The sequence below is a fragment of the Sorex fumeus genome, unplaced genomic scaffold (genome assembly GCF_029834395.1).
Source record: "Sorex fumeus unplaced genomic scaffold, SorFum_2.1 ptg000007l, whole genome shotgun sequence".
In the NCBI taxonomy this organism is placed as follows: domain Eukaryota; kingdom Metazoa; phylum Chordata; class Mammalia; order Eulipotyphla; family Soricidae; genus Sorex; species Sorex fumeus.
The window spans coordinates 28784648-28808054 of NW_026606064.1; the positions used below are offsets into that span (position 1 = coordinate 28784648).

General features: G+C 38.5%; 1 protein-coding gene across 2 annotated transcripts in view; it reads right to left on the minus strand.

Annotated features, from left to right (window-relative positions):
- Window positions 1-446: 446 nt before the first annotated feature.
- BBOX1 (gamma-butyrobetaine hydroxylase 1) overlaps window positions 447-23407 on the minus strand; it is a 64192-nt gene continuing 41231 nt past the window's right edge. For both annotated transcript variants that reach the window (XM_056134850.1, XM_056134842.1), the window contains exons 6-8: window positions 15606-15802; window positions 3679-3845; window positions 447-839 (exon numbers count right to left, since the gene is read on the minus strand). In XM_056134850.1, coding sequence (XP_055990825.1) covers window positions 679-839; window positions 3679-3845; window positions 15606-15802 — 525 coding nt within the window. In that variant the 3' untranslated portion in view covers window positions 447-678. The remainder of the gene's footprint in view (window positions 840-3678; window positions 3846-15605; window positions 15803-23407) is intronic.

Here is a 23407-nt window from a genome sequence, read left to right on the forward strand (position 1 = left end):
CTGGGGCATCCCGAGTGAAACAGCCTGGCACAGAGTCCAGTGACAGGCCACTTTTTTTGCAAGGGGCTTCTTCCAAGGCTCCAGGGCCTATCCCTGCTCCATCTGCCTTTGGGGGAAGGTTGGGGCCAAGTGCCTTAGGATCTGAGCTGCAGGTATGTGTACAGCTGAATGCCACCAGCTAGCTCATCCACTAGCCTCATTTGGGCATCTGTGAAGTGGGGCATGGGCCCCAATCCTATTCATTAGGAGGCGACAACCATGAAGGAGTCAGACCGTGACAGAGCTAAGGTGCAGTCAAATATATTTTTGATATGGCAACTGAGCAGAAGCATGTTGTATTTGCAGAAATGTTTACTTTTAAGAAGGCTTTAATTGAAGAAATCTTTTATTTGACAAAATATATTTGCAGTCATTCTTAAGATTCATATGGGTGAAGATAGGATATCTTTCACCTAGCACAGAAGAAGGATGCTTTATTTTGGTGAGAGTAAAGACTATGGCATTATTTTAAAAGTTGTAATTGTATGTGATTGCAATGAAAAATTGTGAGAAAGGTGATATATACAGTGTCAAAGAAATAAAAACATAAATGACATGGTTTATGGTCTGTGGAGATGAATAGTCATACCATTGCTCCCAAAATACACGCACTGGAATCTTACTGAAATTATAGGAGATTTAGTTTATGTTCTTGATGCTCTGCCTTAAGATACGAAGCCTTGACATGACCACATCCCAATCGGCATAAGCTCCTTCTAAGTGGCGGGATATTTCAGTTCCTGCTTCATAGCTGCGTCGGCCATGAAGTAAGCGCCAATTATCAAATATAATCACATCACCTAGACAAAAAAAAAGGGTTTGGCATGAATAATCTTGGGTTTGAATGATCTGCAAAGGTAGAAAATGCCAACTTTCATTGCTACTTAGTCCATATCATGAAACAGTATGCTCGGGCTAGAAAGATAGTACTGGGTTAAGGTACATACCTTGCATATAGCAAATCAACTCTGATTTCTGGTATTGTATGGTGCCTGGAACACCCTTGGATGTACCCTTAGAGGTTCTCTGACATCCCACACAGCATTGGGGCTGGGCCTAGAAGCTTCCAAGCATCTCAGGGGTAACCTTGGTAGTCCCTGGAAGTTTTTCCTCAGGCCCTCACTTTGAAATTCTGGCTGACTGGCCAAAAATCACCTGCAAGGACCCTGGACTTCCTGAGCACTGTCTCAGTGCCTTCTCCCCAAATCAACAAGCCAAACAAAACCTAATATGCTTCTTCACATAAAAATATATGCACATAAAAAAATTAAAAATATAGATATACTTTATATAATAAATATATACATATACCCTTGCATATATATACACATATAGTTTTACATATATACACATTGTAGCTCATATATATACATAATAGCAGCATGCATATATATGTGTGTGTATATGTATATACATATCATATACGTATATGCATATACATATACATATATATGAAATCAGACAATTCAATGTACTTAAAATTTTACTCCCCCCACAGTTATGGGGCTTAAATCCAGGGTCTTATACACACAAGGTAGTCACTCTATTACTGAGCCACATATTTGGCCCTGCTTTAAGCTTTTAAAATTTAATCTATGTAGTCTACCAGGCTCCTATAGAAGCTATTATAATTCACACTAAAATATTGCTAACTAAAGCAAATTAATTTTTATTTCTGATCAATATCTCTTAGAAATATTATTTACAGTTTAAAAGCTTCAAGTAATTGAAGGGGAGTGATATGCTTGTTTTGAATTTCATGTACCCTATATGTAAGTTTGATAAAAATCCCGTGAGGTGGGTGAAAAGATAATGATAACTCAAAGGGCTGACACACACAGGGTCCCAGGTATGGTCACAAGCACTGCATGGCTCCCTAAGCTCTATCAGTATAGCCTTGGTGACCCCAACCACTGATAGTGAGAGCCCTTCAAACAAAATAAAATAATAAAGCAGAACAGAAAAACTACCTGGAAAAAAAGTTTTAATTTTTTTCATACATGAGAAAAAATGAGGGCTAGCACAACGGCTAGGGTGTTTGCCTTGCATGGGGCCGAACTGGGTTTGATTCCTCCGTCCCTCTCGGAGAGCCAGCATGCTACAGAGAGTATCCCGCCTGCATGGCAGAGCCTGGCAAGCTTCCCGTGGTGTATTCGATATGCCAAAAACAGAAACAACAAGTCTCACTTCGTGTTCCTGGAGTGCGCAGACTCCATTGGACTACACTAGCATATGACAGGGATGAATGGAGATGTTACTGGTGCCCGCTTGAGCAAATCAATAGAACCACAGAACGACAGTGCTACAGTGCTACATGAGAAAAATAAGGCTATGAAAAGTTGAGAGATCTTCCCCTCAACTACACTGTTATTACATGGAGAATGGATTCCAACTCTTTTCTTCCCTTTGCATTATTTTCCCATGGAAATTCTATTTTACTTACTACTGCTTTAAAAATAAATCTGTTGTGATTGATAGCGATAGCCTCATGGAAACTTCAGTGTTACTTTATTATTTCAAAGATGATTTATCAATAAACTCAAGTGAAATCTCACTGACCAAATCAACAGCAGAAAAAAATAAAGATTTTTTTGCTGTAACTATAAAAATATCTACAAGTTTGATGTCACTTTACTGAGTAGAGATTGTTCAGAAAAAACAGAATGAATTCTTCTCTATTCTAAACATTTGGAATATTTAACATGCCTGAGATAGGCAGTAATATCTCTTCCAGATCAGGTAAATTTAATTAATAATTATTATTCACTTATTATAGAGAGATAATTAGGAGATGACTATATTTGTTTACCAGGGTAGAAAAATAAATGTCAGTTTACACTGATTATCTATCAGGATAGAACACATAAGTTCTCAGTCTCCATATTGGACATGAAATTTTACTTGATCTATAACCTTTCTTCAAGAATTGATTCCCACTCCCTTTCTCCACCCCAATATTCTGGCATAGATTTTTAGATATGGTGTGCTTAAGGGTTACTTAGCAGCTTGTTTCAATGTTTTTAAAGTCTAGAGAATTGGAGCCAAAGAAATAACTCAATAAGCTTAATAACATATTAACATTATAACAGATTAATAACTCAATAACATATTGGAAGTCTAGGTCCAATGCTTGGTTCCTCCAAACACCACTGGGAATGACACCCTAGCTAGAGACAGGAGTTACGCAGAGAGCTACTGTCTCTCGACACTCCCAGATATGTTGAAAGCAACAACAAAACAACCCATCCCCAAACAAAACCAAGAAAAATCTGGAAAACCAATTTATTACGGGTGGGCCAGAAATTTGCTCTTTATGGTACAGAGGATAGGGCTTTTGCCATGCACATTATCCTGTTTTGACCTCAGACATTGTATATGTTCTGCTGAACATCGCCAGGAGTGATTTCTGAGCACAGAGCCAGGAGGTACCCCTGATCATCGCTAGGGTGGCCCCAAAACAAAACAAAAAACCAAAAACAAGAATAAAAGGAAAAGAGAAATTTGCTTTTTAAGCTGGTTCAGAGTTCCTCAAGATTCTCATCTAAGAGATCTGTAAACCATACTTAAAAACTGCTTAGAAAATTCTCTTTCATGTTAAATGATAAAAGTTCCATTCTTTACATTTGGGAAAATGCTCACCTGGATTCATCTTGAAAGTAAATTTGAAGTCTTTGCAGTTCATGAGGTCAACAAACTCCTTCAAAGCAGCATAAAATGGTTGAACTCTTTCCACAGGTACATCAAATATTGTGTCTCTAGTAGCATTATTGAAGTTGATGCGAACCACTTGACCTTTATCATCTAATCTAAAAATTTTTAGGAGTAAAAGTTAAAGTGTTTAAGTCACAAGATTTTACATTTAGAAGGTGAATTGTTTTCAGGAAGTTTCTGGAATATAGTATTAAAGAATTAAAATAAATGTACAAAAGACATAAAGATTATCTAGCATGATATTCATTTGGTTTTTATTCACTCATTTGGAAAACTCTTTTTTTTAAAATTTTAAACAGGGTTAATCCTCTACAGGGCTGGAGCAATAGCACAGCGGTAGGGCGTTTGCCTTGCACGCAGCCAACATGGCCGACCTGAGTTCGATTCCTCCGCCCCTCTCGGAGAGCCCGGCAAGCTACCCAGAGTGTCTTGCCCGCACGGCAAAGCCTGGCAAGCTACCTGTGACATATTCGGTATGCCAAACACAGTAACAACAAAGTCTCCAATGGAGAAGTTACTGGGCCCGCTCGAGCGAATCGATGAACAACGGGAGAACAGTGACAGTGGACAGTGACTCAAAGCCAGGATCCTAAGGCTCTAAAGTTAAGAGCCTGGGCTAACACTGCTCAGGGGACACTAGTTCTATATCTGCTGCTTCTTGGAATACCATGCAATCCAGGGCACGGAATTCAAGGCTACACATTCTAGGAGTGTATTTGTGAGTTGGTTCCCTGGCCCAGGCAAGTAATTTTGAAATTTTTCTATATAGATGCCAGAATGATTCAAGTCAATGTAAAACAAATGTTACTGAGAGGGGTTATTTAAAAAATATTCTAATATGTAGGGAAATAATTAGTCTTTGTTATTTAAAAATAGATTTGGCAGGGCTAGAGCAATAGCACAGTGGTTAGGGCATTTGCCTTGCACATGGTCAACTTGGGTTCGATTCCCAGCATCCCATATGGTCCCCTGAGCACTGCCAGGACTAATTCCTGATTGCAAAGCCAGGAGCAACCCCTGAGGATCGCAAGGTGTGACCCAAAAAGCAAAAAGAAAAATATTTGGCATAATTAAAATATTTTTATATTACATATTCAGAGCTCCGCTTGTGCATATGTTTCATCTATTGGATTTTCAATTTTGACTTGTTGAGAGCTTAATTGGACAGAAAATAAAGTTATTCTTTGAACATTTGAAATGCATTGCTTTTTAACTCAGTATCTATTTTACAGGAGACAGTGGGACAAGTTCTTTGTATCTTTATACCTATGCTATTTATTTTAGTGTGTAGACTTCAAAATACTGTATTTCCTTTAATGCTGCACTCCCAGCATTAACACAGAGCCTGGACATAGAAGGTCATTATTAAATATTTGCTGAATATGCAACTCTTTATATTTTTAGTACCTTTGGAGAGTATATGGATCATGAACCCAACAATATAGAAGAATACCATTTATAAAGTAAGAAATCATAGCACTACTGATTAATTTAAGCTATGATGATTACATATAGCAATGCATGAACATTGTATAGACATAGAGGAAAAACAAAGATACAAATGGAGTTGGACTTTCAATTAGTCATAAATCACCAAGTGACATCACCTATTCTCTAAGTAGAACCAGGAGGGATTGATAAGAACTGAAGATAGGGAAGGGTTGTGGTTAAGTGCTTGAGATTATTCCTGGGTCAGCCAGGAAGTAGAATTTGAACTAACAACTCTCATCCCAAACTGATGGATCAAATAAAAATTCTACATGTTCAAGTCTTTGGTGAGACTGATGGTGTGGAGAGTGTGTGAATTACTTTTAGCTGAGCACTCACAAGTCACAAGTCATAGAGTATGTTATTACTATTAAGTTAGGGGCAGAAAACTGGATGTGACTGCGTGGGGGGTAAAAATTGCAACTGTTTGTGCCTTGTTCTCTGTGCCATGTGCCTTGGGTCGATGTTGAATCATGATCCACTGTAAGACCTAAGACCATGGTAAACTCTAAGAATTGATTAGCAGCAATTCTCTCATTCTAAAGAATGACTGAAGCTACCTGTTGAATCAACATAGGGAAAGAAAATAAAAAGAAGGAATAGATTTTGCAAAAGATCCTAGATTCTTAAAACCTGAAAATGGGCAAAGACAAATGTACATATATAATAAAAATATAAAAATGGGGTGCTGGAGAGATAGCACAGTATGCAAGGCACTTGCTTTGCCTGTGGCTTACCAGGTTTGATCCCCAGCACCCCATTTGGTCCTCCAAGCTCCAGCAGGAGTGAACCCTGAGCACAGAGTCAGAACTAAGCCCTGAACATGGCTGGATGTAGCCCCAAAACAAACAAAAATATTAAATGAATTAGTATTCAATGAAGTGACTTCTTTAGCCAATCACTTCTCCCCCACCCCATCTTCTCAACAAGAATACTTTGTGATCTACAGTTAGAATATGAGTACATTGCTGGTTAGGGACCCCTTTAAAAAAAGGCCCTAAAAAGGCCCTCCCGTTGATCGTCGATTTGCTCGAGCAGGCCCAGTAACGTCTCCATTGGAGACTTTGTTGTTACTGTGTCTGGCATATCGAATACGTCACAGGGAGCTTGCCAGGCTCTGCCAAGATACTCTCGGTAGCTTGCCGGGCTCTCCGAGAGGGGCAGAGGAATCGAACTCGGGTCAGCTATGTTGGCCGCTTGTAAGGCGAACACCCTACCGCTGTGCTATCGCTCCAGCCGATAGCACAGCGGGTAGGGCGTTTGCCTTGCATGCAGCCAACATGGCCGACCCGAGTTCGATTCCTCCGCCCCTCTCGGAGAGCCCGGCAAGCTACCGAGAGTATCTTGGCAGAGCCTGGCAAGCTCCCTGTGACGTATTCGATATGCCAGACACAGTAACAACAAAGTCTCCAATGGAGACGTTACTGGGCCCGCTCGAGGGACCCCTTTAACAGTTTCTAAATCTATAAGAAACTTTGCCTTTTAATTTTAGATGTCAAATTCCAGTTCTACTGTTCTGACCCATTTTCTATCCTTTTTCTGTATCATTTTCTATATATGTCAGTTATATCCTTTTTTGCCGTTCACTATGTTATTGGTAAGGCTATGATGAGTTTGAAACTTTTGAGGTTTATTCTATTAGTCACACTCTGGGTGATTATTTTTTCCTTTTGGGAGGCAGTTTCTCAGATGATTCTCAGTGGACCCAGAAGCTACTCTTGGCAATTATCAGTCAACAGGCCCCTACAGTTGAAGACTAAGGCCTTAGGATGCATTGGTGTTTGGGCCCTGCAATGTGAGAGACCACCAGACCATCTGTTAGTGTTGAGGGTCTCCAGGGCCACACCCGAATATGCTTGAAGAATCATGCTGTGCAGATCAAACCAGTTCCCACATAGACCAGATTCTCACCCTGACCGTGGTACTATCTCACCAGTTCAAATTTATTTCTTTTATCCCTATAACTCCTTCATGTGAATGTTACCATCTATCTTTCTATCTTTCCCAGAATCTATATGTTTCTTCACATACGAGTGAAATGAACCTTGCAATTCGTTATTTTAATGAAATTACAGTTATGTGTCCCACAGTACAGGGTATTTCTTCCTTTCTTTTTTCTTTTCTTTTTTTTTTTTTGGTTTTGGAGCCACATAAAGTGGTGCTCAGGGGCTAATTTCATCTCAGCACTAGGGTCTTACTCCTGGAATTTCCCCTATGGCTATGCTGTGCCAGGATCATGTACCTGGACTCCAACATGCAAAACCACCCTTTAAGCTACTTCTTATAGTGTATTAAGCTTTCATTTCTAAAAGTTCATTTCTAAAAGTCTCCTGCCCCCATGCCTGGCTGTCCTCACCTGGGCCCCCTGGAGGGGGAGGTGGGTTGAGTTTGCCTTCTTGCCCAGAGCAGAGCCCAGGCAGCTGAAGACCTCTGGTTCCAGCCACAGCCATGCTTAAGACCACTCTCCACATGTTCGGATGAGCCTCACGCATGAAGGAACTGGAAGAGGAACCCAAGTGTGCAGGACCCGGGGTGTAGATCTCCAAGCCTGCTCGGATTGGGACTGGGGCCTCCTCCACCCAGATCCCCCATTTTCCAGGTGATACACCCACCAACTGCCCCCAGCGCCATGTAATCCCATCAACAGCCAAGACCCAGAGACTATTAAAACCCTGCTCCAGGAAGTGCGCGCGACATCTTATTATCTAGGTCTAAGGACAGTGACAGTGATAAACCACTAGCAAGACTCACAAAGAAAGAGAGAAAGAGAACCCTAATAAACCGAATCAGAAATGAAAAGGGGACATCACAACAGAAACCAATGAAATTTAAAAGATTGTCAGAGACTACTTTGAGAGTCTGTTTGCCATGAAACATAAGGACCTAGAAGAAATGGATAAATTCCTGGATTCCTATAATCTCCCAAGATTGAACCAAGAAGACTTGGGATACCTGAATAGACCCATTCATATCAAGGAAATTGAAGCAGTAATCAAAAGTGTTCCAAAAAACAAAAGCCCAGCCCCAGACGGATTCACTAGTGAAATTTTCCAAACATTTAAAGAAAATCTTTTGCCGGTTCTCCTCAAGCTTTTCCAGAAAATTGAAAAAAAAAAAACAGGATCCCTCCCAAAAAGCTTCTATGAGGCGCATATTTCCCTAATAACAAAAGCAAACAAAGACACCACCAACAAAGAAAACTATAGGCCGATATTCCTGATGAACACAGATGCGAAGATCCTCAACAAAATATTAGCAAATAGAATCCAACAACTCATCAAAAAGATCATACACAATGACCAAGTGGGATTCATCCCAGGGATGCAAGGATGGTTTAACATTCAAAAATCAATCAACATAATCCATCATATCAACAAAAGCAAAGATAAAAAACATATGATCATATCAATAGACACAAAGAAAGCGTTTGACAAGATACAACACCGGTTTATGATGAAAACTCTCACCAAAATGGGTTTTGAAAGAACTTTCCTCAAGATAGTCAAAGCCATCTATGACAAGCATTATTTTCAATTGGGAAAAACTAAGGGTCTTCCTTCTAAGATCAGGGACAGGCCAAGGATGCCCACTATCACCACTTCTGTTTAATATAGTACTGGAAGTACTTGCAATAGCGATTAGGCAAGAAAAAGACATTAAGGCATCCAGATAGGAAAGGAAGAAATAAAGCTCCCACTATTTGCAGATGATATGATACTATATATTGAGAACCCTAAATCCTCTACCAAAAAACTCCTAGAAATAATAGACTTGTACAGTAAAGTTTCAGGCTTTATAATTAATGCCCCAAAATCCATGGACCTCCTAATGCAAATAATGAGACAGAAGAAAGTGACAGGAAAAAACAATCCCGTTCACAATCGTGCCTCAGAAAATAAAATACCTCAGAATCAGCCTAAGTAAAGAGGTAAAGGACCGCTACAATGAAAACTACAAAATGCTACTCCATGAAATAAAAGATGACACGAGGAAATGGAAACATATCCCATGCTCATGGATAGGAAGAATTAACATTGTCAAAATGGCAATACTCCCCAAAGCGTTATACAGATTCAATGAGATCCCTATAATGATACCCATGATATTCTTCAAAGAAATAGATCAAGCACTCCTGAAATTCGTACGGAACAGCAAACGTCCATGAATAGCTAAAGCAATTCTTGGGAAAAAGATGTTGGGAGGCATTACCCTGCCCAACCTCAAGCTCTACTACAAAGCGGTAGTAATTAAAATAGCATGGTACTGGAACAAAGGCAGGTCCGTAGACCAATGGAACAGTGTGGAATATCCGTACACACAATCCCAAATATATAAACATCTAATCTTTGATAAAAGAGCAAGAAATGTGAAGTGGAGCAAGGAAAGCCTCTTCAACAAATGGTGCGGGCATAACTGGACAATTACATGCAAAAATATGGTCTTAGACCTCGACCTAGCACAATGCACAAAAGTCATATAAAATGAATTAAAGATCTCAACATCAGGCCAAATTCCATAAGATACATCAAAGACAACGTTAGCAAAACTCTCCACAATACTGAGGCTAACTTTATCTTCAAAGACGACACTCCACTGACCAACCAAGTGAAAATAGAGATAAACAAATGGGACTATCATAAATTAAGAAGCTTCTGTGCCTCAAAAGATATAGTGACTAGAATACAAAGACAATCTACAGAATGGAAAAGGATATTTACCCAATACCCATCTGATTAGGCGTTGATATCAAGGATATACAAAGGACTGGTTGAACTCCACAAGAAGAAAACATCCAACCCCATAAAAAATGGGGTAATGAAATGAACAGAAACTTTCTCAAAGAAGAAATTAGAATGGTTAAAAGGCACATGAGAAAATGCTCTACATCACTAATAGTCAGGGAGATGCAGATCAAAACAACAATGAGATATCATCTCACACCACAGAGACTGATCCACTTTCAAAAGAACAAAAACAACCAGTGTTGGTGCGGATGTGGCGAGAAAGGGACTCTCTTTCACTGCTGGCGGGAATTCCGACTTGTCTAGCCCTTTTGGAAAACAGTATGGACAATTCTCAAAAAATTAGAAATTAAGCTCCCATTTGATCCAGCAATACAACTCCTGGGAATATATCCTGGAGAGGCAAAAAAGTATAGTTGAATTGACATCTGCATTTCTATGTTCATTGCTGCACTGTTCACAATAGGCAAAATCTGGAAAAAGCCTGAGTGCCCGAGAACAGATGAAACTGTTAAAGAAATTCTGGTACATCTATACAATGGAATGCTATGTAGCTGTTAGCAAAGTCGAAGACATGAAATTTACATACAAGTGGTACTACATGAAAAGTATCATGCTAAGAGAAATGAATCAGAAAGAGAGGGACAGACACAGAAAGATTGCATTCATCTGGGGAATATAAAGTAACAAAATAGGAGACTAACATCCGAGAATAATTGAGATAAGTTCCAGGAGGTTCACTACATGTCTTGGAGGCCAGTTGCACATGCTAGGGGTAAGGGAAGCTCAGATAGAGAAGGGAACACCAAGTAAGGGGTGTTGTGAGGATCCTCCCACGATGGTAGATGCATGCTGAAAGCAGACTAGACCGAACATGTTTGCCACTCAATGCTGCAAATCTCAGCAACCAAAAGGAGAGGGAGAACAAAAGGGAATGCCTTGCCACAGATGCAGGATGGGATGGGGGTATGGGCTGGGTTACTGGGATCATTGGTGGTAGAGAATGGGCACTGATGGAGGGATGGGTACTCGATCATTGTATAACTGAAACACAAGTACAAAAACTTGTAAGGTCAACAACCATACCTCATGGTGTTTCACTAATAAAAAAATAAAAAAAACAATTAAAAAAGTTCATGTATTTGGAAGAAAATATTCCATTTTATGAACCAACTCTTGGGGGAAAAATGGTATGGTGATGATTCCTGGTTAGTTGATTCTTTAAGAGATGAGATATTTGGTGGAATTCTTCATTTGTCATAGAAAGATCCCTATGGAATGGCCACTCATGTTAAGTTAAGCTCTAGAAAATTTTTCAGATTGTCAAAGTTCTTTGAATCTTTCAAACTGATTATGTTTAATTCTTAATTTGCTCACTAACAACTTAGCTGAATTTGAAATCAGCGGCAAATGTTAACCTTTATTAGTCAGCCTTTATTCTGCCCTTTATCGGGCTCTATAGTAGGGAGATTCAAATATTATCTTGATATTGAAATTATAGGATAATATCAATTATATGTGATAGGTATTAACATTATTTCATTTATACTGGCAAAGATGACATAATAAGCATCTCTTTTGGTTCAGAGTATACTATTAGTAAGAGTAGGATTTGTTTTCATATGATTGAACTTGGATCCAATAGTATGCATTGTGATAGCTTAATCTCATCAGTATTGTTTTGCTCCAGTTCTCTTTTTTATTTTTTATTAGACTGCATTAACAATAACTCTTTCAACAGCCTTCAAGATCTTTTTATATGAGGTAAAACATAAGCATCTCAAAATAATTAAAATATGTTGCCCTGAGGAAAATGAAATGAACTAGAAAAACCCAGGAAATTAAGACTCCCTTTAAGTGAAACTTCTCTTTGTTTTATTTCCTGTTGTCAAAAATACATTTTAAAGTGGATTAATGATAACCATTTGGCATGCTCTAGGGATATTCCTGAGATCTTGAGAATAACCAGATTCTGGAATTTTACTATAAAAAATTACAAAGCTCAGTATTGATTCAGATGGCAACCATTTAGTTAATCACATTTCATAGCTATGTGTTCTATGCTTTTGTTTACTAGCCTTTTAGGATCTGTATAGTGTGCCATAACTGAATGACAATTTGTCCTTGATTTTTAAGGTAGTTTTGAAATAGTTGAAACTTTCATGTTAAAAACTAGGAAATTTCAGTTATTGATTCTTTTTTCTACCTTGATGGTTGGCCTCTTAGAGATTGTCTCAGGTTATGCTGAACTAGAATTTATTAAGCCTTCCTCTCTCTGGGACCTTTCTTCCAATTTGTCATCAAAATAGTTCTTTCTCCCAGCAAAACATACCCCCAAACAGAACCTTCTTCATGCTGTCACTGGGTTTAGTACTCATGCTTAAGGCACCCTCACCTCTAGTCTGAACTCTTTGCAACTGGCCTTACTCATACCTACCCTTACTCTTCTATGCACTATTTATAATAGCAACCATGTCACCCAATTACACTGCAACCAAGTTTATGCAAATATAAATCTGTCAAAATCTGGTGGTGGTTCTATATTTGACTATGAGTGAAAGTTGGTGGTCTTACAATGATTAACAGAAATTGATACAAATTTATCCCCAACGGACTCCTCCTTCAACACCTTCTTCCTTACTTTGCTCCATACTAGATTTCTTGTTGCTCCTATTTTTGTTTGTTTGTTTGTTTGTTTTGAGGCCATACCCGACAATGCTCAGAGGTTACTCCTGGCTCTGCAATAAAAAATCATTCCTAGCAATATTCCGGGGACCATATGGGATACTGGGGATTGAACCCTGGTTATCTGTGAGCAAGACATACACCTTACCCTCTGTACTATTTATGCAGCCCCTCCTATTGTCCCTTGAACACATCAAACATATTCTTAGGACCTTGGTGCTAGCAGATTCTGAAAAACTATCTTTCAGTATCCATCCCTCTTGTTTTTGCTTAGAAATCATCTACTCAATAAAGCTTTCTTCTACCATAGCACTGTAGCACTGTCTTCCCATTGTTCATCGATTTGCTCAAGTGGGCACCAGTAATGTCTCCATTGTGAGACTTGTTGTTACTGTTTTTGGCATATCGAATAAGCCATGGGGAGCTTGCCAGACTCTGCAGCGTGGGCGGAATTCTCTCAGTAGATTGCTGGGCTCTCTGAGACGGACTCAGCAATCCGAACCCGGATTAGCTGCGTGCAAGGCAAACGCCCTACCTGCTGTGCTATTGCTCCAGCCCATATTATAGCACTGTAGCACTGTCCTCCCGTTGTTCATCGAATTGCTCAAGCGGGCTCAGTAACATCTCCACCGTGAGACTTGTTTTCACTGTGTTTGGAGTATTGAATACCAACCCTCCCTATGCCTTTGGTCCTAGAGATTCCCCTCATCCTCTTCTGTTTTTAATTTTTTTTCCTCAACCACTTTAGGGCTGGAGCGATAGCACAGTGGGTAGGGCGTTTGCCTTGCACGCAGCCAACATGGCCGACCCGAGTTCTATTCCTCCGCCCCTCTCGGAGAGCCCGGCAAGCTACCGAGAGTATCTCGCCCACACGGCAGAGCCTGGCAAGCTCCCCGTGACATATTTGATATGCCAGACACAGTAACAACAAAGTCTCCAACGGAGACATTACTGGGCCCGCTCGAGCAAATCGATGATCAACGGGAGGGCCTTTACTTACTTTACTTTACAACCACTTTATTGTTTTTAACGCTTATGATACTTTATACATATTTAAAAAAATGAGTTTGCTACCTGCCCTACCGGGCTGGAGCGATAGCACAGCGGGTAGGGCGTTCGCCTTACAAGCGGCCAACATGGCCAACCCGAGTTCGATTCCTCCGCCCCTCTCGGAGAGCCCGGCAAGCTACCGAGAGTATCTCGCCCGCACGGCAGGGCCTGGCAAGCTCCCCGTGACGTATTCGATATGCCAAACACAGTAACAACAAAGTCTCCAATGGAGATGTTACTGGGCCCGCTCGAGCAAATCGACGATCAACGGGAGGGCCTTTACCTGCCCTACCAAATTGTAAAGTACTTGAGAATAGGGATCTTTGTTTGGCTCACATCATGAACAAGAGTGGTTGGACCCAATTAACTGTCACTTGTGTGAATAAATAAAAATCATATATGTGCAGTCAACAGTTTAGTGCATGTATCAGGAATTTGATTAGATATTAAATTATGGCGTTTTGTTTGTTTGTGGTCCACACCCAGTGGTGCTCAGGGCTTACTTCTATTGGTGGACTGAAGGACCATATGGGGTGCCAGGGATTGAACCCAGTTGAGCCTCATGCAAGGCAAGCACCTTACTCATTGTACTATTACTTCAGCCACTAAATGAGTTTATTTTCATGCTATCTGTAAATATTTCTCAAAAAAGGAATGCAGATTCAGTTTTAAAGTTGAATATGCCCTAAAATTAATCAACTGAGGTCTGGTTAAATAAACTATGCTGTAGAAATACAATGTAAGATAATTATTAATTCCAAGAATGAATTTAGGACATTTGTAAGTATTTAGAAAAATAAGGTTAAAATAATTTTAAGTAAAAAAAAGAAAAAATGTCTATATAGGGAACATTTCATTTTTCTTCAATTTTGAGAGGCAATTCTGTTTCATTCTCAGCCTGTTTGGTTCATATGAGAGTGATTTTGTTCCAGAGGTGAATATGTGACCCAGGAGTGGCATATAAAAGAACCCTGGCTTTCTGGCTCAGATTATGCCTTAAGGATATACTTGGACACCTTGAGCAGTGAATCATCTAGTTTTGTTGTAGTTTTGGGGAAAATAATGCATTTTCTGGTCTATTCAGAGGATGGAAACTTAGACATTTTAACAAATGTTGAAAATGAAGTCACACAGAGGATAACAAAATCAAGAAGAAAAGAAAAATATTTTTTTCATGACATTGTTTAATTCCTCTATAGTCTTTTGCTTCTAGCTGGAAAGAATTGGACTGGCATAATCATTCATAACTTTATTGAAAGTATATCTTTAAAAATGAAGTGTTTAAATTTTCTCATATATTTACATGCCTTTCCCTGTCTTTTTTTTGAATTTTGAGTCACAATTATTTACAATATTGTTAATGATAGGGTTTCATGCATATAATATTCCACTACCAAAATTTCCACTAAAAGTGTTTGCTTAAAAATAATCAAGTGTCTATCATGCTTCAGTTATAATTACTAGTTATTAATAAAATATATAAAATTTTCTGAAGAAATTCATTGTGAAAATGTTCCATTGTTTTCCTTTAAAATTTTATTAAAGTTATTATGGTGCTGGAGCGATAGGGTGTTTGCCTTGAGGGCAGGGAGGTTTGATTCCTCCGCCCTTCTCGGAGAGCCCGGCAAGCTACCAAGAGTATCTCACCTGCGCGGCAAAGCCTGGCAAGCTACTCATCACATATTCGATATGCCAAACACAGTAACAACAAGTTTCAAAATGGAGACGTTACTGGGCCCGCTTGAGCAAATCAATGAACAACGGGAGGACAGTGTTTGTTTGTGTTTGATTAAAAGTAAAGTTTTGGAAATAGTGGAAATTCATGTACATTTTAAATTCATACATCTTTTGCTTTTTGATTGCTTTGAGAAATTTATAAATGGTACTTACTCTATAATTTTGTGTTTGGATTGTACAGAAAAATCGCAGTAATCCACTCCAATGTCTGTAAAGTCCACAAAGGTGGAGGACAAAATCTGAAATGCCCGAGGATTTCTTTCCTTGAGCTTTCGGCATATATTAAATCCATCTACAATTTCTGAATCACCCCCAGTGACTGTTTGTTTTATGCAATGAAGAAGTTGAACCTATAGAAGTAAATAGAGATGAATACATTTAATGAAATGTACTTATAATTTTTTTCATATGCACTAAAAGAAAGATTTAGAAAAAATGCTCTAAATAAATTATTTTATCCATTTTGTATCAGAAGAGAAAGGGGTTGTGGGAAAAGTTGCTTGTAGATAATATTCTATAGTTAACAATTAAAGATGGGCACAGACATGATAACTTCTCCTTATTAAGCAAGAGGCACATTATCAAAATATCTTCAAGCAGTGTGGAATTCATATTATAGTATTAAATCATTTCATACTGACCTTACAGAGAAGCTTGATTTAAATGTGGTGGAGAAGAATGATAAGATTTCAGATATATAGAATAGAATGCAGAAAGCAAAAAATACAGCAATAATGATGGATATACAAAAATGCATACTTTACTGGATATCAAAAAAATTTGACTACATTCACAGGTTGGACTGGAGTGATAGCACAGCTGTAGGGCATTTGTCTTGTGCGCTGGAGGCCTGGACGAGCTGGGTTCAATTCCTCCGTCCTTCTCGGGGAGCCTGGCAAGCTGCTGAGAGTATCTCGCTCGCAGGGCAAAGCCTGGCAAGCTCCCAGTGACGTATCCGATATGCCAAACACAGTAACAACTAGTCTCACAATGAAGACGTTTCTGGGCCTGCTCGAGCAAATCGATGAACAATGGGAGCACAGTGCTACAGTGCTACAGTGCTACATTCGCAGGTCACAAGTGGTAAAATAGCAGACTCAGTAGAAAATTAACTTGTTAAGAAGAATTTTTAATGTCACATGGTTTTCAACTTTCTCTTGGGCAGTGTAAAACCATTAAAGGCTTTACAGGGGCCAGAGCAATAACAGTAAAGTGGGTTGGACGCTTGCCTTACATGTGGTCACCCCAATTTGGTCCCTGGTTCTTCATATCTCTCCTGATCCTAGCCAGGAATGATCCCTGAGCACACTCCACATTCAGTTCCTATCTTGATCAGAGCCAGGAGAAAAGCCTGAGCACAGCCTGATGTGGCCAAAAACCCAAACCAAAAGATTAAAATAATTAAAGTTTTTTGAATATGTAAGTAATGTTGTCAAGACTGTGTTAAAGAATATTAGTCCAGTGGTGTTACAAATTGTTGAAAAGCTGGGATTTAGTGAGACAGAAACCACCTGGGAGTGAATGTGTTCAGGGTAAAACCCAGGAAACATTGGAATGAGAAATCAAAATTATAGTATTATAATTTTTTTTACTAAAATTAAGGGAAAATGTAAAAGTTCATTTTGTTCGGAAAAGTCTACCAGTAAAAATAAATATTTTGAATGGAGTTGTTTCTATAATTAGACTGAGTTTTTACTTAAACTAACACTATTCAACTGTGAAAATTCCCATCTTATTGAGGAAAATGAAAATAAAATAAATGTTTGATGGATCTTGTGGACAAGAAAAGGATAATATAATCCAGTATACAGAGTAGGAGCCTGTTTGAAAAAGGAAAACAAATACCCATTTAGAAGGTCTATAATTATTCTGGCCATTGGAACCTTCTGTGATGATGAAAATGTTCTTCTATGTTGTCCTACATAGTGGTCACTAGTCCCATATAAATACTGTGTTAAGGAAATGTGATTATTGAGACTCAGTAATTGAAATTTAATTTTTATTTAAATAAAAAAGCAATTATATGGTGAATGAAATAAACTTTTAATAGTTAAAGTAATATAGCTATATACCTGTATGTTTAATGATGCACACCTAAAATTATGAAATGCTATAATGCAATGTTACTTCAATAAAAATCTTATATACATACAGAGTGAAGATTTAAAAATTAATTTGATTCCTAAAGTCACAAAATTATAACATTTGGAGAAAATGATATAATCATGATTTTGCTATGTTGTCATAATGTAAGCTATGGATAATTATGTTAATATATTTTTAATAATGCAGCTGTTTGTTTTGTTTTTCAGTGTTAGGATCGAACCCAGGGGACTCAAAGGTACAAAACAAAGGCTCTACTGCTAAGGTACATTCCTGATCCTATACGATTGTTAATTTTTAAATGAAAAGGTACAACGAATGACATGTTCAGGAAATGACTGTCTTTAAAATAATTTAGGAAAAATTAGTTAATAAATTTTAGTTAAAATTTATATGGTAAGACATGACTAGTGACTCTACTGCTACCCCCCCACAAATTGTACAAATTTTCTCAATATTTTAAGTCTTACATATATATAGTTATCACATTACATTTACTTCTTAATTCCATATAAATCCTTAGAATTTGATATTTTCATTTTCATTTTATAGATAAGGAAAGTGAGATTGAGAAATAAAATTATTGTACAGCTGGTGATAACTCAGCAACAAATGGTAAAAGTGATATTCAAACTTTCATCTGTTTGACTCAAAATTCTTGTATGCAAATTTCTTTTACTTTATGATAAAGGCAACAATATCCTTATGCTGCCCTCACAAATTCAAAAATTGCATTCTTTGTAGGGTTAGCATCCATTTCAGACTAATGAGCTATGATTTTATGAAGCAAGGAGACAACTAGACTAGTATAGTTTATGACTTAAATTGATGCCTTTTTTAAAAAGCTAATAAGTATGTTTATGAGCAAACTATTTCGTTTTGAAAATCATCTCATCATCAGTGCAATGAGGGGTGAAGCTGCATGATTAAAAAGATGATTAAAAGAAAATGTCAACCTTAAATCTATCAAACTCCAAGAAGATAATCAAAAGTATAACTTTGTCTTGAGAAAATTAGCCTGTTATTTTAAAGTCCTTTTACATCTGCCATGATGAAGTCATAGAATTTTTCAAATATAACTCCTTAAAAAATCATTTGATATCTTTTACATATGGCTAGACCAAGTAACTGTTTTTGTAAACTTAAATTTCATGCATCATTGTAAAAGAAAAGATGATGGGACCTGATTACACATACCACCAACTGAAAAGATAAATAAATGTCTGCTCTGTCCCAACTTTATTTTATATCAGTCATTTAGAAGAAAAATGTTTTGGTTCTAGATGTTACTTTATGTCAATACTTATGACTTTTGTCTCAGAGAACAGCAGGCAAAGCAACATCTGTCTCATTCAATATGTGACTGCTTATCTTTGTCAACTTGGTTAAAGTAAATTTTCACAGGTTCCTCTTCATTCATATTATTTCTTGTATATTTGTCTACCTGACTTACACAATTATATATATGCATATATATATATATTGTTGTGAAAGACAAGTAAGGAGAGGCTGCTAAAATCTCAAGTCTGGTTTGAATGGAGATGTTACTGGCACTCAACGGGTAAGTTGATGAACAATGGGGATGACAGTGATACAGCGATATACATAAGCTTTGACATATAAACATTTGAGTAATAAAAAATGGAAACTTGAATGATAGCACAAATAGCTGCCAATTTTTATGATTAATCTCCTACAAGAACAAACACATTTCAAAAATTATTTAAAATTTTTCTAGTGGTGAATTAAGCTTTGGATATTTCATTTTCTGATGGAGACAGGTGCAACTTGTGCTTTTCTTTGCTTTTCGTACATGTAAGGTGCTGGTTTAAGCTTGAGGTGTAGAGAAATATAAGATACAGTTACTGTGCTTAAGAAATTTATGATGAGTTACAATGTTTATAATTACAATATGTAAATTATTTTAATGGTGAAGCCCAACTCAGAATAGTATGAAGAAAACTAGATAGAGGGTAGATTTAATTTCAAGTTCTCTGTTATTCCACGTCACCTTGAAAAGTATTTAACCTTGCTTGAATTATTTCCTCATGTAACATAAAAGACATGATTTTTATGTCTATCTTAAAGGAATATGAAGAAGGATCAAAAAGTCATACAATAATTTTTAAAAGTATAAAATGGTATAAAAATAACTTTATACCCTGCCTCGGGAATATTTATGAAGTCATCTAATCACTTTTTCTTAGTCTTTCCACTTTAACACAAAAGGAAAATCTAAGCTCATAATAAATAGCAGACAACTAAAATATTCAAATCAGAACCTTTAGTTTTATAGTCGATTCTTTCAAATATGATTTTATAATTAAGATTTTTTAACCTATATTTAGATTTTATCCTATTCAGCTTCTTCAACCTATCTTTAGTGGAAGAACTGAGTTGATTATTTTGGTTATAGACCCCAGAATCTTATAGAATCTGTGAATTACATTTAGGAGAAATTATATTTATTTGTTCTGTCTCCGCACCCTCCATTCCCAGCCAAAAAAGTGAGAAAAGTCACTTCACCATCATTTAGTTCAAAGAAATCATGTGGTGTTTTCCAATCACCAAAGTAACTTAAAACACATGAGGACAATAATAGATTAGCTAAATTATACTTCTGAGAACAATTATTAATAATAAGGGCATAGAGAATATTTGTTTCATCAACATGATAGAAAAAGACTAGAGAAAGAGGTAAGAACCTTGCCTGGTTTAATCCCTGAATTTATGGGTGTAGTCCAAATCCCTCTCCCCACGTCCCCACCACCACAAGCAACGCCACCACCAACAAATACAATTAAAAAAAAAAACTAATTTAAAAATTTTTTTCCTTTTTTTTTCCTTCAATGAGAACTGCTTAAAATTTCCTCTTTAAGATAAATAGTTCAGTGTGGTTATTTAACTTAGTGCTACTTAGGTCTTAAAATAGAAACAAAATATCTTTCAAAGGTTGTTTATTGCTATATCTTTCTTTTGGGGGGGGTGGTAGAGGGGGCAAGTGGTAATGGGTCATACTGGGAAATGCTCAGGGACAACTTCCTGACTTCTGGTTTTGTGTTTAGAAGCGACCCCTAAGGAGCTTGGGTGACTGAATATGTACCTGGGGATTTGAATCTGTGTTGGTTTCCTGTAAGACAAGTCCTTTATGTAGTTATCTTTCTGGCCCACAATTTTCTATGGGTGATCTACCTGGTAGTGCTAAGGATTACTTCTGGTTTTGTGCTCAAGGACCGCTCCTGGCAGTGCTTGAGAGGGACCATATATGGTACTGGCTATTGAAGCAGTGTTGACTATATTGCAAGGAAGAAACTTAACTCCTCTTCAGCCCCATTATTTCTTAATTTAGCAACATGATCCTTTTGTAAAAAAAAAAAAGCAGCCGATTTAGTAAAATGACATTTTTGTAAAGGTGAAATAGAAGAGTGTGTTTGCTGGAGTGTATAAACACTGAGGGTGGTGGGAGAGAGGCCCGGAGGCGGTTCTCCCTCTGGCCGCCCGAGTGGGATGGGCCCGGGCTGCTCCCCCAGCTGGGGCGGCCTGGGCCATGGGGAGACTGAAGAAGGAAACAAGGGCCAAGCGGGTTAATTATCAGATGCCATTTATTCCATTCTCCCAATGCACCCGCCCCAGTCTCTCTGAGCCTCCCATTTTAGTCTCATACTTCCCCTCATTCCCCCCTCTTCCTGTCTCTCCCAGTCATCTCTCCATTCTCCATCTCGCAGCCTGGGCTCTATCTCTCCACGTGCCTGCTCCTGTTTTCTTCTTCTACATTCTTCTCTTTCTGTTCCCCTTGCTAGTCTCTCTGTACTCCATCATGCTGCCCTGCACTCTCTCTCTCTCTCTCTGTCTGTCTCTCTCTCTCATCTCTCTCCCTCTTTTTGTCTCTCCAACTCCCAGCACCCAGTCTGGTAGCAAAATCAACATAATAAAGCCCTTCCTGAGGGCCCACCAGGTTCAAACGAAATACCACCTGGGGTATTCCAAAGCCCTTCCTGACTGCCCAAGGGCAAAATACCTTTATTTTTAAAATTTTTTTCTTTTTTTCTTTTTTTATTAGTGAAACACCATGAGGTACAGTTATAGGCTTACAAATTTTGTGCTTGGGTTTCAGTTATACAATGATCAAGTGCCCATCCCTCCACCAGTGCTCGTCATCCATCACCACGGGTCCCAGCATCCCCCCCACCCCCCATCCCCCCTGTCCCATCCTGCCTCTGTGGCAGGGTATTCCCCCTTGTTCTCTCTCTCTTCTTTTGGGTACTGTGTTTTGCAAGAGAGGCTTTGAGTGGCAATCATGTTTGGTCTATAGACTACTTTTAGCATGCTTCTCCCACCCTGGGAGGGTCCTCACAACACCCTTCATTTGGTACTCTCTTCTCTATCTGAGCTTCCTTTTCACCTAGAGTCTGTGGCTGGCCTTCCATTCATGGAGCAAAATTCCTGGTACTAATCTCAGCCATTCCTCAGCCATTCCTAATCAAACCCATTCCTAACAGCTACATAGTACTCCATTGTGTAAATGTACCAAAGTTTCTTTAACCAGTCATCTGTTCTTAGGCACTCAGGTTTTTTCCAGATTCTGGCTATTGTAAAGAGTGCTGCAATGAACAAACAATTGCAGATGTCACTTCGACTATACCTTTTTGACTCTCTGGGATATATTCCCAGGAGTGCTATAGCTGGGTCAAATGGCAGATCAAATTCTAATTTTTTGAGAGTCGTCCATACTGTTTTCCAAAAGGGTTGGACCACCCGGCATTCCCACCAGCAGTGAAGGAGGGTCCCTTTCTCGCCACATCCGCGCCAGCACCGGTTGCTTTTGTTTTTGTGGATGTGGGCCAGTCTCTGTGGTGTGAAATGATATCTCATTGTGGTTTTGATCTGCATCTCTCTGATGATTAGTGATGTAGAGCATTTTCTCATGTGCCTTAGGGCAAAATACCTTTAAAGGTGTTTTTCTCCTTTCCTCAGTCCAATAACTCTATCAACATCTTGATACTAGTTACACAGTAAGAGATACACTGAGGCTTGGAGGGCTGCTCTCCTGGGAACAACCTGCCACAGATTCAGACTACAGCGCTCAGGCCAGATTAATCTTTCCTAACCATAGCTGGGTTTGAATCTAGTTATTACTTTTTGGATCATGACAGCATTTGTCCATGACCAAGCTCTTAGCTTATAGTGAAGCATTAGGCACTTGGGCCAGGCCCATCTCCATGCCAGAGTAGCATATAGCTTACTGCTTGCCCTGGTTCTATCCAGTCCCTCGTCGGGTCTCTGCCTTTGGGGGTGATAGGAAGTAAGGGCAGCTGAGGCTTAGATCTAGAGAACAGATGCCAGGAGGAAAATATCACTGAGAGTCAGGTTACAAAAGCATAGCACAAACTGTCTTCTTGTGTCCATACAAAAAGGACATTGTTCTGAATAAACTATACTAAGGACTTAGGGAGAAGAGTAAAACAGTATCTCCAAGTCAACTGAACACAAGAAAGAAGTTACAAATAAACACAGGGGAATTGGAGCACTGTGATGGGAGCAACCCAATAAATGCAAACTACCTCAGGCTATGCAGGAAGGACAAAACAATGTTATTCTACACCAGAGAATTTCTGTTTGAGTGCTGAACATTTCCATCCTTGATGAGGAATCTAACCCTGATTAGGTGGGAGAGAAGGCGATTTCCAATATCAGTGACGCTTTTCCTTGTAGTAGCATACTTTGTCATGTGTCTTTGTACTTTCTGCCATAAGAAAGAAGCATCTACTTCTTCACCTTTAAAAGTGAGATAATTTTATGACTTGATTTGACTATAAAACACAGGAGAGGTAAATTAACTATACTAGTGTAAA